Source organism: Orbicella faveolata, unplaced genomic scaffold (assembly GCF_042242905.1).
Source record: "Orbicella faveolata isolate gen_17 unplaced genomic scaffold, um_ofav_v1 contig_2, whole genome shotgun sequence".
NCBI classification, from domain to species: domain Eukaryota; kingdom Metazoa; phylum Cnidaria; class Anthozoa; order Scleractinia; family Merulinidae; genus Orbicella; species Orbicella faveolata.
Genome location: NW_028301547.1, coordinates 19,302,678 through 19,320,542, shown reverse-complemented (window position 1 = coordinate 19,320,542; position 17,865 = coordinate 19,302,678). Strand labels below are relative to the sequence as shown.

The 17,865-nt window shown below is 39.5% G+C and overlaps 4 protein-coding genes across 6 annotated transcripts; 2 read left to right on the top strand and 2 right to left on the bottom strand.

Moving 5' to 3' along the window:
• Window positions 1–92: 92 nt before the first annotated feature.
• On the bottom strand, window positions 93–4,586 carry LOC110059393 (cyclic GMP-AMP synthase-like receptor). The gene has a single exon (XM_020766078.2). It carries the CDS (start codon window positions 2,081–2,083, stop codon window positions 872–874), a length of 1,212 nt encoding a protein of 403 aa, XP_020621737.2. The 5' UTR covers window positions 2,084–4,586; the 3' UTR covers window positions 93–871.
• LOC110059404 (histone-arginine methyltransferase METTL23-like) lies at window positions 4,571–10,508 on the top strand. 3 transcript variants are annotated; one of them, XM_089290128.1, is made up of 5 exons: window positions 4,571–4,707; window positions 6,280–6,384; window positions 8,141–8,378; window positions 9,057–9,141; window positions 9,394–10,508. In XM_089290128.1, exons 1-5 carry the CDS (start codon window positions 4,636–4,638, stop codon window positions 9,587–9,589), a joined length of 696 nt encoding a protein of 231 aa, XP_089146254.1. In that variant the 5' UTR covers window positions 4,571–4,635; the 3' UTR covers window positions 9,590–10,508. The 3 variants fall into 3 exon arrangements, with proteins under 3 accessions (XP_089146254.1, XP_089146256.1, XP_089146255.1); XM_089290129.1 differs by having other exon boundaries at window positions 4,649–4,707; window positions 5,511–6,384; XM_089290130.1 differs by lacking the exon at window positions 9,057–9,141 and having other exon boundaries at window positions 4,607–4,707.
• LOC110059398 (ribonuclease P protein subunit p20-like) lies at window positions 7,105–14,702 on the bottom strand. Its single transcript, XM_089290132.1, has 5 exons — window positions 14,630–14,702; window positions 14,432–14,549; window positions 12,478–12,574; window positions 11,427–11,483; window positions 7,105–10,469 (listed from the first exon to the last, which is right to left on the bottom strand). The coding sequence occupies exons 1-5, from the start codon at window positions 14,700–14,702 to the stop codon at window positions 10,359–10,361; spliced, it is 456 nt and encodes a 151-aa protein (XP_089146258.1). The 3' UTR covers window positions 7,105–10,358.
• Window positions 14,683–17,237, top strand: LOC110059407 (large ribosomal subunit protein eL38). Its single transcript, XM_089290133.1, has 5 exons — window positions 14,683–14,742; window positions 14,918–14,954; window positions 15,105–15,165; window positions 16,195–16,317; window positions 17,172–17,237. Exons 2-5 carry the CDS (start codon window positions 14,952–14,954, stop codon window positions 17,195–17,197), a joined length of 213 nt encoding a protein of 70 aa, XP_089146259.1. The 5' UTR covers window positions 14,683–14,742; window positions 14,918–14,951; the 3' UTR covers window positions 17,198–17,237.
• Window positions 17,238–17,865: the final 628 nt, after the last annotated feature.

The window sequence follows — 17,865 nt, the reverse complement described above, 5'->3', positions numbered from 1 at the left end:
TCCGACAAGCGAGTTATCCGTCAATGAGTTATATTAACCTGCTTTACTTTAGTGCAAAAGACATGTTGTAAAATTAAATATCCTGTCCTGAATTAGTGTAAAAACCTGTCAGTTTTTATTCTCCTGTTTACTTTTTACAAGAACGAAACAAAAAACAAGACATTATTTACTCGCAACGCAGCTGCACACGAGTCACACAAGACCGACGAGGTCTGCCAAAAACATGTGAACGACATTCGTCGAAAATCGGTTGCAACGTTCTCGTTGTTGAAGGTTCCAGCCCTTAGCAATGCAGTACAAATCGTGTGCTATTATTATCGATTACAACAAAGGAACTAAAGCCTGGTTACAAAGAGCAATTATATCTTGCATACTGTAGTAGTTATGGCGAGCTTACCTATTTGTAAGTTTTACAATAGCAATGGGCAAAACAAAAAAAAATACAAATGTTTTTCTCCTATTACTATGATCTTATTCTAAATTCATTTCCCAAGGCTAAATATCGTTTGAAATGAAAAGGTTAACCAGTCGACACTCAGTTATCAACACTAGATCGCAATAAACTAAAAAAAACAAAAAAACAAAACAATTAAGGAGTATCAAAAAAGGCCCATTGGAATTTGCACTGTGATGCAAAAGATCAACCACTGAGTTGTGTTACCCATCAACTCACGGTCACACCAACTTAAATTTAGCAGTATTTTGGATAAACAATCAAGTGACCAGCGCCCCATCTCATAAATTATCCAAGGACCGTGAATGTCATGAATTCATGGAAGTTAAACTAATCAGATTACAGGTCATCACGTCCATCACATTTGAAGCTAACAGAGTTCTTAAAGTCATACCATTACAAGAAATTTAGTTCCAACTAATGGCAACAAGTTGCTTTTGGTCCAAGTAACATCAATAAAAGCAAATCATCCAAAACTCTCTGTATGGCATGAGGTAATATATCTTCCATTTCACTCTTGCTGACAGAAAAGGAGGACACAAAGTAGCTGCCGAGGACTTCCTCTTTTGCTTCGCGAAGAAGGTGTTTCATCATACCATCCAACCGTGCAAACAGCTCTTCATTGCTCCAGAATTTTTCGTCTGGAAATTTTTCCAGCTCGAAAAGGAATCCAGTTTTTAAAACATAAGAAGTCAGCACAAAATTGTCTCCCTTATGCTGGTCACGGAAGTATTTTGCACACCTGTAGCATGTTAGGCGGTTGCTGTCTGGGCTGAAGGATTTGAGAATGTGCATCTCCGCAACTGAAAACGATGCACGCCACAATGGAGTGACTGCCACAACATGGAAACCGAGTTTTGTGACTTTTTCCTTGAGGGTCTTGGAGCATGATTCCTTAGCAGCTCCCAAGCAGGTAGTTGTCGTTGCTGAAATGTCTGTCCATTGAGGCCAGTGGAAAAACTTAATAGCAGGTGTAATGTCGATGGAAATGTCCAACTTCCTGTACTTGCGTCCATTCCAGGTCAAAACTAAAGTGACCGAGGGGCCTTTGTGGCCAATTTTGATTGACGGCCCCCAGCACGCTGGAAGCGGATCCATAACATCTAGGGCACTAAGCAGTGTTCTCTCAAAAGCGTTGAAGAATCGTCCAGATGAAAGGCCAGAAGAACCATGAATCAAATCAGAAAAAAGTGTGTATGCTAGGAAAGGATGGGGTTTCACTATAGGACGACCGGGAAATCCACTGTGCCAATGGACTGAGCAGGCTCCACGAAAAGAAAGAACTTGAATTTCCGCCATGAAGTCAAACTCATCAGGTGCCGTAACTTTCGTCCCCTCGTAGAAACTTCCACTCGGAATAACCGTGCTGATGAAGCGGCCCTCTAGTTTTCCGATACATTTTAACAAGTTATTAACAAACGTTTCGACTGCGACTTGGATTTGTTGGTTTTCTCCACCTTGTTCAAGAGCCCTTCCAACTTCAGCTAGACGTGTTGAAACTGTGCTATCCCTACCAAAGGCGGTCGCATCCCCTAGGTCGATGTTTTGCCTTCGTCTGTTGTGTATGTGCGTTAAGAATGATGGCATACCACCATAATCGTCAGGGTTCAAAGACCCAAAGCGATGCATTTCAATAGATTTTAGACGACAAAATCTCCACTGGAGTGAAAACTAACACACTTTCACCACTTCCGCCTTCCTAGATCTGAAGCCTGAGGCACTTGACGCCAACGGCAAACAAATTAGATTCCAGGGTCTTCTCGTCGTCTCCAATTCCAATCTAACTTTCTGTAGTAGAATTCTACCAGTATACTAATGCGAATGCTGTAATCTGATTGGTTGAGCCATTGAACACTATTAGCGATTAGTGTGCAGTGGCTGGAGGTCGTGTTGGAAATGACGACGTTTTTTCTCGTTTTTCCAAAGTTTTGGAGGAAAATTTGATGCAAATGGTTAATTAAATTCCTGAGAAGGCTAAACGAAGGACATTTACGGTTTCTTGACTTTTAAAATGTTAAAATTATTGAAAAAACTGATGCGCGCGCGCACACAACTTCAATTTTAAATGACAATTCAACTGATCCGAGCGATCTTTTTCAGGCGCAAAGTTTAATAATACGTTAAGAAATCATTGGAAACCGTTATTTGAAGTAAAATTTAGAAAGAACTCTACTAAAACAATTAGATTATTCGCTCTCGATTTCTATGAGGTGATAGTTGATGAGGCCGAAGGCCAAATCAACTATCACCTCAAGGGGCCAGTCATCAAGTGTTCTGTTGTGCCTCCCAACTCAAAACTAGGACAACCTGCACGAATATTTTCTGCTTGACGCCGGCTGGCACAAAAGTTAGCGAGTTTTGATCCATTACTCGTGACATGTTCTGGTCGTTCTCTTCTAATCGGAAAATGTGGTTGAGTTTGGGGTTATAAAAACGTTGCTTATCTAACTGTTTTATTATTATCATTATCATCATCATCATCATCATCATCGTCATCATCATCATCATTATTATTATTATTATTTTTTTTTTTTTTTTTTTTTTACATAATGGTCATTTGCACGTGTACCGGAGCTATGTTTTTATGTTCTTTATGTTTAAGTAGTATCATTAAATTCTCATCCTCGGAAATGCTCTTTACCCCTCACAGTTTTTGATTGGTTAACAGAATCTCGGTTATCAGCCATCATAGCTGTGCTTGACCGGATTAAGAAAATGAATGCAGCCACCTGTGTAGGAAGTCTACGTAGGACGACACCCTCTTTTTTAAGAAATGAAAAATTTGCAGAGATCAAGGCAGGCTCACTTTCTTGGCACTCCATTTACACTCCGCACCAGACTCCTCCTGCCGGATCGCTCGTTCTTCGTCGCTCGCGCGTGGGACTCAAAGGTGAACCTGTTCGCAAGCTAAACTCGTACATATCGTGTAACCATACCCTGTTTAGGGCAGGTTCTGACCCTGGTTAGGACAAGGGCGAGTAAAATTGTATACCCTGTTTAGGACAGCGAGGCCAAAAAACCATACCCTGTTCTGCGGCACGTCCCCGCGTAGGCCAAACAAGGGAGTACCCCCCCCCCTTTTTTCCCGGATTACAGTTTAGAGACAAACAGACAGACAAGCAACCTTTTTTAAGCACTATTAAAATTAAAGCTCAGTTTAGTTAGCTTGTAGGGTCGTGCAGAAATAAAATAAAATAACATTAAACCTCGTACAAAGAATATACATGATAGATACAGTTCATAGCAACAAGGTCAAATGGTTACCGGTCATCTCGCCACCAACGAACTCGCCAAGCGAAGTCACCTCGCCACCAAGCGAAGTTTCCTCGTCACCAGTAATCTAATAAGGCAGTGGATAAAAGAACGAGGAATAATCTCTATATACGACTGAATCTGGTTGGGGGCAAACTCGATCAAGTTGAGTCGATGTGGCTGATGTGGGGGCGAACTCGCCATGGGGCGAAAACGGTAGCTACCCAGTTCATCTACAATTCGTCGAGCTTTTGAGCGTTAAAGATTTAAGATCGTCGATGACAGTGACGAAAGAATGTTTTAAGTAGCTTATTTTGACACCCTATGTTGTCTTAATATTGGTTTCAGATCAGTATTTCATCATAAACCAACATATCTAATGCGACAACAGCAGACTTCTCTTTGGGTATCACGGTTCAAATCATTCACCAATCTCTTGGTGTCATATGAGTAAAGAACTCCCACACTGAGAGGCTGTTGTCAGTTTTAAAACAAGCGAAATCATCTGCAACATGTGCGTCAGATAAACTAATGAGACAGTGAGGGACAAAACACACGAAGATACGAAGTACAGACAATAATACACACGACGAAACATCGAACCAGACAACAAGTACAACAGGTCACATAAAATGCAAAGAAAAACAAACTAACAAACTTACGTTGCATTGATAACATAAAACAAAAACTTAAAAGACAAACAAACTACTACCAATACTGGAAAACTTGACAAAACTGTTAAAAAAAAACAAAACAAAAAGCTTACGACAATACGAAACACGGCACTACACTACATCGACGCCATATTTGACTGGTAAGAGAGAAGTCTGGTAACTGGTTACAAGGCTCCTTGCGCTCAATGAACGCCTGGTTGATTTCTACTTCCCAGGCGTCAAACCACCATTTTGTTACTTTGTTATTTATCATTTATGCAAGCTGAGAGAGTCTTTTCCTTTGACGACAAGTCTAATGGAGACAGAATAGAAGTACGGATACCGGAGGTATAGATAAGTATTTTGTTTGAGGTCTACCGTTCACGCGTTGCACTCGGAAAAAGTCGGGTCCTGTCAGCAAGTTGCATGATCAGTGTTATTAAGCTTATATTTATGCAGCTGTTATATGACCTTGTATGCATGCCACCATTATAGTGGAATATAGCATCTGCATGAAATAACACTGATGTTTGCTGACAGGACCCCAATATCACTACAGTGATACCCGTATTAAGCGGACACCCTTGGGGCAGCAATAATAGTTAATTATTAACCCTTTTGTGCTCATAGCACAAAAAATCCTGGCTATGCCCCTGTATTTACAAACATGACCGAGAAGTTGAATTAGGGTTTACCAAGAAACAACTCCAGCTAAGTGGTCTGGTCAGAGCGGAACTCGAACCCGCGACCTCTGAATTTAAAGTCCAGCACTCTAACCACTTGGCTATGCTGCCTCCCTACTTAAATATAGCACAAGTCTTATTTGCTTGAAATTGATTGTCTACAGTGAATTCATTGTAAGTACTTTGACAGGTTTTTAGACCATGTTACTAGCACCACCTCCCTTGACACCGAAATAGGAAAGAGGATTGGGCACACTGCAACCAACATGTCAAAGCTTTCACAACGTGTCTGGGAAAATCAGAAGCTCACTACTCCCACCAAAATGTCGGGTCCTGTCAGCAAGTTGCATGATCAGTGTTATTATGCTTATATTTACATGTACGCATCTGTTATATGACCTTGTATGCATGCCACCATTATAGTGGCATATAGCATCTGCATGAAATAACACTGATGTTTGCTGACAGGACCCCTTGGCTGTCTACAGAGCCTGCATCATCAGCATGCTCCTCTATGGTAGCAAGTCCTGGACAACGTACAGTGTATGCAGCACAAGAAAAACGCCTGAATGTGTTCCACCTGTGCTGCTTGCGGCACATCCTCTCCATCTCCTGGCAGGACCGCATTACGAACAGTGCTGTCTTAGAGAGAGCAGGCATCCCCTCCGTATACACCCTTCTTCGCCAGAGACGTCTGCGGTGGATTGGCCATGTACATTGAATGGATGAGGGCCGCATTCCCAAGCAACTCTTGTACGGAGAACTAGTACAAGGAAAAAGGCCGGTAGGATGACCGAAGCTCCGTTTCAAGAACGTGGCGAAGAGGGACATGCAGGCCATTGGTCTTCCAATCGATTCGTGGGAGACTCTTGCCAGTGACAGGAGTGTGTGGAAAACAAATTGCACTGAAGCCCTACGAGAGGGAGAAAAGCTTCTGCACATCACAGTGGATACCAGGAGAGAACGTCAGAAGGCCAGGGCCCTTGCTCCACCCACTGATTCCACTTATGTCTGTGGTTCTTGTCACCGCATCTGCTGATCACGAATCGGACTCCAAAGCCATCTCAGAAAATGTTTAAGGAAATGTACAATTACTAACACACGCTAAAATTATGGACTAGATTGTCTGATAATGCCAATACAATACAATATATATTTGTCACATTCAACCCTCACTGTGTATAATGAAGTACTTCCATTTATAAAATTAGCTATGTCAATCATTTTATTGTTTTAGATTGTTGACCCTCAATATGGAATGTTCACATGGCCAGCAGCCCCTGTTCTTGCACAGTTTATATGGCATAACAGGGAACACATAAAAGGAAAACAAGTCATTGAGGTCTGTGCTAATGACAATGACATTCTCTTCAGTGCCTCAATAATAGTCTAAGACAGTACTCATTCATGTGCTTTATTGTATAAGAAGTGTAATGTTGTTGTCACATGTGTGAGCTAAAGTATAGGAAGGGAATGGGGAAAGCAGTTACAACGTATCCCTAAGTTGAACCTAAACACAGAGTATTTAATATTTAGAAGTTAGCTGTGACTAATCCAGAGGTGCCCAAAAGTGCAGTGTTTGTTTTTCAGCTCTGCCTCCCTTCCCTGTCCCCCTTCCAATTCTCTGTATATCTGAAACTGGTTATAGCTTAACTCTGACCATTAAAGACTGATCATAATACAATGCATCATACATTCTAAATATTTAATTTTTCTCATCTAGCTTTGACTTGCATACAATTGGGAGAAAATTGGAATGTTTACCAAATTTACGACACTGATTTACTGAAGCTGTACCTTGCAAGCAATGGTTTCTCCTACAACAAAGGAGAGAGAAACCTCTCTTGTTCAAAGAAAGAGAAACCAACTGCTCACAGGATACTACAGCTGTCTTTGCTTTGTCAATTTTTGACGTCTAGAAGCAGCAACATCATCCAAAATTGACCATCACCCAGATTTGGGTTCACAATGACAATTTAAAAATATTAAAATGTTTGTTGTCACTGACTAAAAAAAGGTTGATTTGGACGTTTTGGTTAAAATACTGTAGGTTTACCCGTGGTTTATTTTTTTTTTTTTTGTCGGTGACCAGACGCAGACCTCCGCTCGGCCAAATTCCGAGTCACGCAACGTGTGATGTTTTTTCCGCCAGAAGCTGTTAAAACATTAATACACGGATAATTTTACGGATATTGTTTCCTTTGTTGTGGGTAAAATATATTTTCTTTTGGTTTTATCGAAGCGTTGGATTCAAAGGGATTAATAAATACGCTAAAAAAAGGTATTACGTCAGCCATGGAATGCGTTAATGTTGCAGCTTTCACTTTCGCTACGTGACTAATAAGATCGTGTTTACTTTGGAAGTTTATTTCGCCAGAAGCAACGGTCATTAATTTATTTGCAAGTTTGCGAGTATTTCTTGTGGTTTTAGGCAAATGAAGTAAATTCTTTGGCTCTTTCATCGCAGCGAGTTCATAGATCGGAAGGAAAATGAAATATTTGCAAGCCAAACAAAGAACATGTCAGGACATGCAATCATTACGTCATTGGTAGGGAAATAACCACCGTACTAAAGATAGCCGTCGATAACGCAATTCTTGAATTATGTGACTCGTGTGACTTCTTTGCTAGCCCTTTACTCAAGGAAAATATTAAATTTAAACTTGACTTTTAAGAAAGAAAGCTGTTGTTAATAGTGTTCGTATCTTCATGCCCATACATATCCCAAAGAAAGTTCCAGATTAACACTATTACGTCATCGGAGATTTTGCAACGGCTACGACTGATGGTGCAATAGTACAGTCTGTGTTGATCAAGTGATGTGATGTCTACAGTAATCAATGAATCATCAAGGATTACTTTCGAATGTACACTGCGTTGCAACTGTAGTGCTAAGAAAATAGTTAAATTTTAAAAGCGCGGTTTTAAGATCTAACAGATCTTCTTGTTTTTTGTGCTGCAGAATGTTACTGACAGTATTTTAACCAAAACATCCAAATCAACCCTTTTTTTAGTCAATGAAAACAAATGTTTTAATATTTTTATCATGCCTGAATACAATTACAGTATTTTTAAATGACAATTTGATTGTCTCATAGATTGGTGCAGGAACAGCACTTCCTGGATTGGTTGCTTCGCTGTGCGGTGCACATGTCACTCTTACAGATAAGGAGGACTACCCTGAGTGCCTGGAAAATTGCAGGCAAAGCTGCTGCGCAAATGGTCATGACTTTGTCAAAGTTGTGGGAATCACTTGGGGACAGTTCACACCAAATCTATTCAAACTTAATAAGGCTGACATAATTCTTGGTTCAGATTGCTTCTATGACACCAAAGGTAATTTCACCACTAGTTTGTACATGACCAGAAATGGTATGTAGTGAGAAATTCTGCAAGCTCTACCACGTATTTGCCCAAATGTCCAATGACAAAAAGAACCTTTCTGGAGATCTTTACAGGAATGTCAGATTTAAGAAATAATGATCAGTACAAGTAGGGTGTAATTTCAACTAACATTTTGATCAGAGAATCATCTGATAACTTCATGCAATGCATTTAGAGATCCAGTTGAGAATTTATTCAGCCTCAGTCCTAATGTGTGTAGAGAGGTAGGCAATAAATCAGTTAGCATCATATACCTACAATTCATGCAGACAGTAGATTATCTTGTTAGCTGATTGAATTATTTCTGAACATGCCTTATAATTCTTTAAGCAAATGATTTGTCTTTTAAAGGCTAGTATTATTTCTCCTGTTGAATTTCATGCTCATAGTTAATATTAGGTCCCCCATGATACAGTAATAGGCCATTTGTGAGTTACCTTGTGGCTCAATTTCAAAACGAGTCCTCAAGTGAAACCTTTCACATGGAAATAACTTGGATTTGCATGAAAAAGACAAGTAGGCAGAACTCATTTTCATATGAATGGTTTTGCACAAAGACTTGTTTTGACACAGAGGCAATAGACAACTTGGAAATGCCCTACTGGTAATATCTTATCGCCTGTGATACAGATTTTGATGACATTCTTGCCACTGTCTCTTTTCTGATGGAGAAAAATCCCCGGGCAAACTTCTGGACAGCCTATCAGGAAAGGAGGTACTGTGCATGCATATCAAAAGTTAAACAGCCATTGTGAACTAGTGCATAGAGATTTTGGTTGGCCTAATGGTTGGTTCATTAGACTTAAAGAATTGAGTTGTTCAGTTTGGGTGCTGGCCAGGGTCATTGTGTCATATTTTGGGGCTAGACATGTTACTATCTTCATCCAGGTGTGTAACTGGGTACTAGTCAGCTACATTAGGACAATCAGAAATTTGAATAGCTTTTCATACATATCTTTCTTTGTAGTTCTAGTCGCTCCATTGAGGATCTGCTCCAAAAATGGGGGCTCAAAGCTGTCCAAATCCCTTTGGAAGATTTCAATGCTGATCATGGCAATATTGGAGGCTCCAATATCTCTGATTTACACACCATACAAATGCTGCAGATAACAAGTCAACGAGCCCAAGAGAACTTGAAGACACAAGTGGATAACAAGGCATAACTGCTCAGACACATTTTATGAAAAAAATCTCAAATAAGGATGTAGCTGGAGCTGGTTTTAATTCAGAGACTAAGATCCACCAGGAAAGAGTTACCAAGGGATTTGAGGCTGTCAAGTGCAGATTTCATACTGTTGGTGATCTCATTTAGAGAAGTCTGGGACTACCATTCTGGTCTTCAGATGTAATTGCTGAACACGAGAATGAGGAAATTGCTTCTTAAGGATCATGACAGCTCTTGAGGTGCAACTTGATTTTAAGTTAATGTACAGGCTAAGCAACCCACAATGGAAGTACAGCCAATTGACTTGTGTGTGCTGCTGTTGATTCACTTGGTTACCAGTCAACAAAAACCACTCCTGATAACTCCTGTTGCACTTGTATGACATACAAGACTCTTAGAAGTCTTAGAAAGGTCATCTGTATTTCTTTAGTTATGCCATAAAAGCAATGCAACATGTACTGTCTTGTTGTTCTATTATTTACCCGCAGCCCTGTTAAAGTGTTTTGTAGCAGCAGGCAAGATAACAGAAGTAGTAGGGCTGGCAGCGCATTTAGACAGTGCTTTTATATGGTAATGCTGTTTCTTTAGAACCGTTTAGACTGTTTCTTTATAATTCAGGAAAATGTGGATCTTACTCATTGCCACCTTTGTTGCAAAAATCCAAATGGCCTCTGAAAGTGGACGTTATCACCAGTGAACATGAACACATTAGGTGATGCAAGCTGCTCTTGAAAATCAATAACTCCAAGAATAACGTAACAAGGAATTCATGTAACATTTTTTGATGTTCCTTCTGAGTTAACTGGCAAGATGGGTTTCTTGTAAACTCTTATGTGTATTGCTGAGTTAGTTCGCACTTTAGAACAACCTTCATGGTCCTGAAAATAAATGACAGAATTTTGTCAGGTGGACATTCAGATTGGCTAGCCTTTTGTTGAAATGTGATTAGCAAGAAGAGCTATAGGGCATTCATGCTTTCAACATACACTCTTCAACATGACTGTTCTTAAGCATACTGAATTAATTTTGCATTCAGTAGTCAAGGTCTAATTTCTCCATGGATATAGTATCAAATATATACACTAAGAGGCAGACAGATGAGGAGATTGAAGATGATCATCAGCTGTGCAATATCTTTCTCCAACTCCAAATTCTTAGAACTAACACTGAGAGAAAGATATGGTAGTCAGTTGGGAGAATCAATGTAAAACTTCAACCTGAACAATTCCACCAGTCAGGGGAGCAGTGTATTTCCTCTGGATCCCATTGCTATTGAGTTGCTACACAATTGAAGCCTCAGTTAACATTTTTTGTCACAATTTTCTTGCTCTCCATGAGTTCTTGTAGCTCAGTGGATAGAGCACCTGCCCAGTGTTCGGGAGGTCATGGGTTCAATTCCTGTCAGGGATTTTTTCTTTGTCCCACGCTCATGTCATGTTCATCAATTCACCTTTCACATTTCATTACCTAGCTTAAAATTCACCATCTTTATTCACTTGTCGTTACAAAAATAGTTTTGTAAAGATAGATGTTAAAAGCTAATGGAATCCGTCTGATTATTCCTTGCTCAAAAATACTTATAATACTATAGTACCCCATTCCCTCTGTGAGATGCGCACCCAGGGAATCATGTTAGTTGTATGCAAAGATGTCATGTGCATGATGAATACGACTACCATGATTCCCTGCATAAATGCCTCATAGGGGGGATGGCTCATTAACAAAAAAAAATGTAGTTCATATAAATAGCATTTAGCTCTGCAATGTTATCAGTAAAAAACCAAATAAGGATTATAATTATTTCAACAGTTTGGTTCCTTTCAACCAAGACTTACATCATCCTCAGGCTCAAAGTCATCAACTAGTTTCACACTGGAAGTAGTTGTTGATAACTGCCAAGCAAAACATTTGCTATTAGTAGATTGCTAAAAGCAAGAGACTGTTATACAAATGAATTAATAAGCTAATGTTATACATCCCTATCCCCTCAGCTCTGAATACCTTATTATTCAGATCTGAAACAAAGGAAACCATAAGTGTGACAGATTTTTGCAGCATTTTTTTTAAAAATTTCTTTGTTTACTCCTTACCTTTAAGTTTTTATTGACATGACATTTATCAAATGTTCAAGTACTCAAAATGAACATCTCAAACACCTGTGAGATTTCTGACATTTGAGCAGGAAAGTTCGAAAGTAAAAATCTTTTGGAGATCCATCCAATGGCCTGAAGGATATAGAACTCTTTAGTTTAAACTGCAGATGTCTCTATCGCTCAGGAATGACACAAACTTGCTCAAACGAATCTTTCTGTGCCAGCAAAAATTGTATAGTTTTTGATGCATTTCTTCCTGTCACTCGCTAAGATCACAAACACTGTCAAAATGAAGTGTCCAGCCCTTGAGCTCACAAGGGAAAGAATGTATTTTTGTATTGAATGGGACTCATTTTGGAATGTTTTTTCTCCCTGTTGAAGTTTTTATTAATAGTTGTAAGATGATAAGTTTTTCACTGAAAAGTGAAAAGGAACTGATCCATTTCAATGTGCACTTTATGCCCACCTCAGGAGGAGGTGAAAGAGGCAGCATGGTTGAGTGGTAAGCTGTTGGGGCGCAGGGCTTGAAATCTGGAGGTCACAGTTGCAAGTCCCATTCTGACCACTACCTGGTGTTGTTCTTGGTAGTCCCGAGTTCAATTCAACTCCTTGGCTATGTTTGTAAATAGCCAACTGGTCTGCCTCCTGCCTGCCTGCCTGCCAGTCTGCCTGCCTCCCTGCCTCCTGGGTCATCATTTGTTTGGTCACATTATTTCTTTCATTGTTTCTAGCCATTGGCCCTGAAAAGCCCCTTCGGAGGAGTGGTCAATTAAGATATTTTTAGTTTATTTACCTCAACAGTTCCTTGTCCTCTTTGTTCAAGTTGCAATGCCAGATTGATTGCACGGTTAATGGCAGCACCCAAGCCATGTATCCTTACCTCTTGCTCACTAAAACAAAAGCACAAAAAGATTACCTCAAGCTTTACACCTGTACATGCACGTGAATGTAACCTATTACATGTACATGTAAGCCTCAAGCTTTATACCTGTACATGCATGTGAACGTAAACTATTACATGTAAGCTTAAATTATCATACAGTGTAAGTTTACATGTGTAAGTTTACATTAACTTATACATAAAAGCTAACATATGAATAGGCACCAGGTGTATACAAAACCTGGGCTAGGCTATGGTCTGGGCCATGGCCCACCCTGTGGCCTACCCTATGGCCTACCCTATGGCCCACCCCAAATTATAAAGAAAATAATAACTACTTACACTCACAGGGATCAAGCATTGTAAATTTGAGTGATAGCCACCATTTTTTAAAATTAAATTCATCCCCAGGGTGTCCTCCAGGTGATTGGCAGTTTAATGTTTAATTAGGCGCTTGGGCCCAACACATGATGCCATCTTGGACTAGGGGCGCTGGGACCCCTGGGAGAAAGGCTGGCAACAATGATGGCCGATCTTGTGGGGAAAATCGAGGTAAGCAATCTGATACAAATGGTGGACAGGCCAAACACGACTCCTATTGGTCAAGATAGAGCTAGCCAGTGGTGTAATGTACTTTTCAATCCTTATTTGTTTGAAGCTCAACCTCGTTATTTTGTGTTTCTTTGACGGCATTTCTTCTAGATTTCTAGGCACTCAATGGCTAGTCTGCAGTGTGGAGCTATTTTGATATAAACACACCCCTTCTGAGGATGTATTTTTTGGCTTTATGCTCCTTGGCGTTAGTTGAGTGTTGTATGTCTCGCACGATGTAGAATGGGGCCTGTCCATAAAAGAGTTTAACAGGCCTACACGACTCCTACAGTGTGTGATATTTGTACATTTGCCGTACGTACCTTTTTGTTGTGTTTATGAAGGGCACTTCATGTTGTGTTATAAGGAGGATTTTTAAGTAGAGTTGAGCCGTTAGACCGTGCTATGGCAAACTTTTTGAGGTCAACCCCTAACGAGGTCGAGCTTCAAACAGATAAGGATCAAAAAGTACATTACACCATTGGCTAGTTCTATCTTGACCAATAGGAGTCGTGTTTGGCCTGTCAACCATTTGTATCAGATTGCTTACCTCGATTTCCCCCTCAAGATTAGCCATCGTTGTTGCCAGCCTTTCTTCCAGGGGTCTCTGCGCCCCTAGTCCAAGATGGCGTCATTTGTTGGGCTCAAGTGCCTAATTAAACATTAAACCGCCAATCACCTGGAGAAAACCCTGGGGACAAGTTTAATTTAAAAAAATTGCGGCTATCGCTTGAATTTACAGTCCTTGACCACTGTGAGCGTAAGTAGTTATTATTTTCTTTATAATATGTAAAATCACAAAATTTGGGGTGGGCCATAGGGTAGGGCATAGGGTAGGCCACAGGGTGGACCATCACCCTGGCCATGGCCTAGCCCAGGTTTTGTACACACCCATAGGCACCAGTGAGCCACAATTGCAAGTTGCACGACCCCATAAGCAGTCATAAGCTACTGGCGTGGGTTGTTCGAAAGGTGGATAACGCCATCCACTGGATAAATCACTATCCAGCAGATAGCGTGGCTTGGTTTGTTAACACTTATCCATTGGACAGCGATTCACCTCTGAGCTTTAATTTTAATGGTGCTAAATAAAGGTTGTCTGTCTGTCTGTCTGTCTGTCTGCCTGCTTGTCTGTCTATATATGTCTATGAATAATTTTGAACTGTGTGAATAAATTGAATAGAGAACTTTTGAATGTATTTGTTTGGTCTTTTCATAAATAAAGTAGCCTTGAGTTGTCTGGAAACCAGCTTAATATTGGCTAAAAATCACAAACCTTGAATCAAGTAACTTCTGGCATCGTTCAAGTTGAGCCGCAAAGTCAGTCTTCCTATTCACGTAAATGTCATTTCGACGTTTTTGCCCTTTCTGAGGGGGTCTCCTTTTACCCACATCTACATAAATTTACACAAAGCAAGCATTTACGCCTTTGAAGCCAAGGAAATCTGATAAAATATCAGAATTTGATACTTACTTCCACGATAACCGTCCGCCATTTTGGTCCATGGGGTAAGCCGCTGCGCATTGAAAAGCAGGCGCATGCCCATGAATCGTCCTTTTTGGACTCCAGCTTGAATTATTTGGAAGGTATGTTGAACTACGAAATAAAATCCTTGTATATCTCAGGCATCCTTCACAATTTTCTTTAATTAATTGTCACATATGAACGATATTATATACTTTCAGTGAGTTATGTTTGAAAATCTTTTTTTTTTTAAGTCGTTAGTAAATTTAGTAACGAAGTCTTTCTGTCATGCCCTAGGTACCTCTGATCTTTCCATCACATTCATTCCACAATGGTAAGCTGTTGTGTTTAAAGTTTAAATGTTTTGTCTTTAACCTTTCTTGGTTCAAATTTAGCTAAGAAACTCGATGGATTGAGCTCACTCGAGTAGTTATTGAAGATCAAACAATTTTTTGAAATCAATCCACGATTTATCTTGTTGCAGCCTAAGCAGATTCACGAAATCAAAGATTTTCTCCTTACCGCTCGAAGGAAGGATGCCAAATGTAAGTGACAATCTTCTTGCTCACGTACTAATAAGAAAGGGCTGCTGTTTTTAGTCTAGCATTTTAAATGATTTGCAGCATATTGCTCGCTCTAGATATATATACAAAGCTGTGAAAGTTAGCTACAAGCCAAAGTGTTTGGAAACTTAACGTTTATCTGGTCATGGATATCAAAATTGCAAAATTTGTTCACTGTGGCTAGAAGTCCGGCAGCCGAACAGCATTCAGCATTTTGAAAATGCTCCCTGTCTGTCAGTCAGAAAATTGTCCATTTACAACTAAATATTTATTTCTTTACCAATACAATTGTTGAGAGCTGACAATAAACAGACTAACTGGTGCGCAATTCATGCAGCAGGCTAGGCTAACCATAGCAATTTTTGGGCTAAACAAGGTGTTTTTTCAGGCCAGTTGGACACAGAGTATTCTTTAGATGAAGTGTAATAATCCTTGTCCAGTTAGCCCTTAAAGCACTGTGGTTACCCTTAAATGTAGACAGGTTAGCTTAGAATGTGTGCTTAGTCCTCAATAATTGAGGTAAAAGGAAAATAAAGTTTCAGACTGCCAGACACCAAGTATTTTCAAAATGCTGTCTGGCTGCTGGACACGTATATAGACACAGGGAAATTTGTTTGGGTCTGTTTGTATGTTACTTGGAAACATAGAAGTTTTCAGGGTTGTGTTCTATTCAAGCACTGAACAGGTGTTTGCATGTTTGTCTCTACACTCCAAATATGTCGGCTGCAACCATGAAATCTTCCAGTAAAAGACACAACTAGCTACACTTCAAAACTTTTTTTGGTTAAGGTTTTTCTTTATTCCATTCCAGCTAAAGAAATTTTCCAAATTTAATGGTACAGAATTCAGACTAGGTCCCATTGTGTCACTTAATGTGTTACTGTATATCCAGTGTTATTGATAGCAAAATGTTATGGGTCATGTTTAATTTGCTGTATTATTTCGCTGACTTTAATTACATTAGATCAAAATCACTGCGATAACAAATTGCAACCTTACTATTTGTTATAGCTGTTAAGATAAAGAAGATCAAAGACACAGTGAAGTTCAAGGTGCGATGCAGTCGTTACCTTTACACCCTTGTCATCCAGGACAAAGAAAAAGCCGACAAACTGAAGCAGTCTTTGCCTCCAGGTAACTTTATTTTGTTATGTTATTAGGTATTCTTTACAAAGTTTGGAGAAGTTCCACAGGTCCGTAAGCCTGGTCAGTAACCCAGTCCTGAGCTTTCAAAATCAGAATAATGGGTTGGTATGGATTGATCAACTCACAACTTGATTTAAGGAACAGTTCCAGACATGGTCAGCATGTGATAGAGTTGACTTGCTATTACCTTCCTTAGGTTTTTGAAATTTTAAAGCTGAAAGAATTGTCTTGGGTTATCATGGCCCCTGATTGATTTATCTTGATATCAGTTTTTTTTGGCAACTTTCTGATAGGTCGGATTTGATTTTCCCCTTCTGAATTTCAAAAAAGCATTTTTACCCAATGGTTGTCCACTGAAAGTTTACTTGAGCTGTCCAGTCCTAAATCTGGTTGTGGTCACTGTGCTGTTTTGAGCAAGACACAAAATGGCATTGCAAAAGTGAGAAATAATTCTCAATGTCTATCATATGTGGGGATTGAGGGAACCTATTGAAGATTGTGTAACAGATTGTGGGTACAATCAATGTGGTACAAAATTTGAATTGGTGGATTGTGGATGATGTCCCAATTTCATTGACCAATAAAATTAATTTTCTTTAGTCACTGAGAATTTGTGATTCATTTTATTAATAACTATTGTTATTGGTAATTGATAACAGTGGGCACAATGCATTTTGGAGGTTAAAGTTTTGAAATAGAAAATACATAAAATGTGAGATCTACGTTCTAAAGATAAGAGTGGTGTCCAAAGCTAGTGCCAAATCCTGAAAATTCTGGGTATCTTGTTTGTTTTTGCATGAATTGAAGTCAAACTGGTTCTTTTTTTTGTTGTTTTTTTACAGGTTTGGCTGTCAAGGAGTTGAAGTAGAATGTTACTCCATGAACTGAAATAAAATGTATATAATCTGCTTGTTTGAGTTTTCATTGATTCATTTTCTAAGTGAATCCTCTGGGATTTGATGTGATCATATTAAATTTCTTGTGAAAACATTTAATTTAACTTGAGTCTTCAACTGATCTCAAAGGGGAAACAAAACAGTTATTTTCAACCAACTTTCCTTACTCCATGACAGGATAGTTATCCCAGGCAGAGCATTGAGAGCTTTTTGAACTCCAATGCAAACATAGTAAAGCTACGGTAGCCTGGGTTGCAGGGGTAAACGGGGAAGGGGTTACAGTTGGAAGGCCAAAAAATGCGAGGTATAAGTTCTCCTCCATCTGCACTTTGCCTGCCCCTTCCTAGTCAAATGCAGGTTACGCTGAGGAGTTGAACTCAGGACTGTAGGTATTGAATGATGGAATTGGGCCGGAGTTCAAATCCATGACTATAAACCACTTGGCCATCTTTCCTACACAAAAGTAAATGGTCATGACTTAAAAAATGTAGAAGTGATACAATTTCAGACTTCATATGTTTTCCAGTTCAAGTTACTGCCAGTTAAAATCATGAATTTTAGGACAAAACAAATGCTCTTCAGACTGATGGTCACAAATAGTTGCCATGATGGTTGTTAAATTCTAATGCAAATAGCAGAT

Excerpts from the sequence above, each read along its gene's own strand:
- LOC110059393 (XM_020766078.2), bottom strand. The coding sequence starts at position 2,083 with ATGCATCGCTTTGGGTCTTTGAACCCTGACGATTATGGTGGTATGCCA.
- LOC110059398 (XM_089290132.1), bottom strand. The coding sequence starts at position 14,702 with ATGGGCATGCGCCTGCTTTTCAATGCGCAGCGGCTTACCCCATGGACC. Across the intron at positions 14,550-14,629 it reads GGCGGACGGTTATCGTGGAA|ATGTGGGTAAAAGGAGACCC; the intron begins GTAAGTATCAAA and ends AAATTTATGTAG. Across the intron at positions 11,484-12,477 it reads GAGGACAAGGAACTGTTGAG|TTATCAACAACTACTTCCAG; the intron begins GTAAATAAACTA and ends TTTGCTTGGCAG.
- LOC110059407 (XM_089290133.1), top strand. Across the intron at positions 15,166-16,194 it reads TCGAAGGAAGGATGCCAAAT|CTGTTAAGATAAAGAAGATC; the intron begins GTAAGTGACAAT and ends TATTTGTTATAG. Across the intron at positions 16,318-17,171 it reads GAAGCAGTCTTTGCCTCCAG|GTTTGGCTGTCAAGGAGTTG; the intron begins GTAACTTTATTT and ends GTTTTTTTACAG.
- LOC110059404 (XM_089290128.1), top strand. The coding sequence starts at position 4,636 with ATGCAAGCTGAGAGAGTCTTTTCCTTTGACGACAAGTCTAATGGAGAC. Across the intron at positions 4,708-6,279 it reads TAGAAGTACGGATACCGGAG|ATTGTTGACCCTCAATATGG; the intron begins GTATAGATAAGT and ends TTATTGTTTTAG. Across the intron at positions 8,379-9,056 it reads TTGCTTCTATGACACCAAAG|ATTTTGATGACATTCTTGCC; the intron begins GTAATTTCACCA and ends CCTGTGATACAG.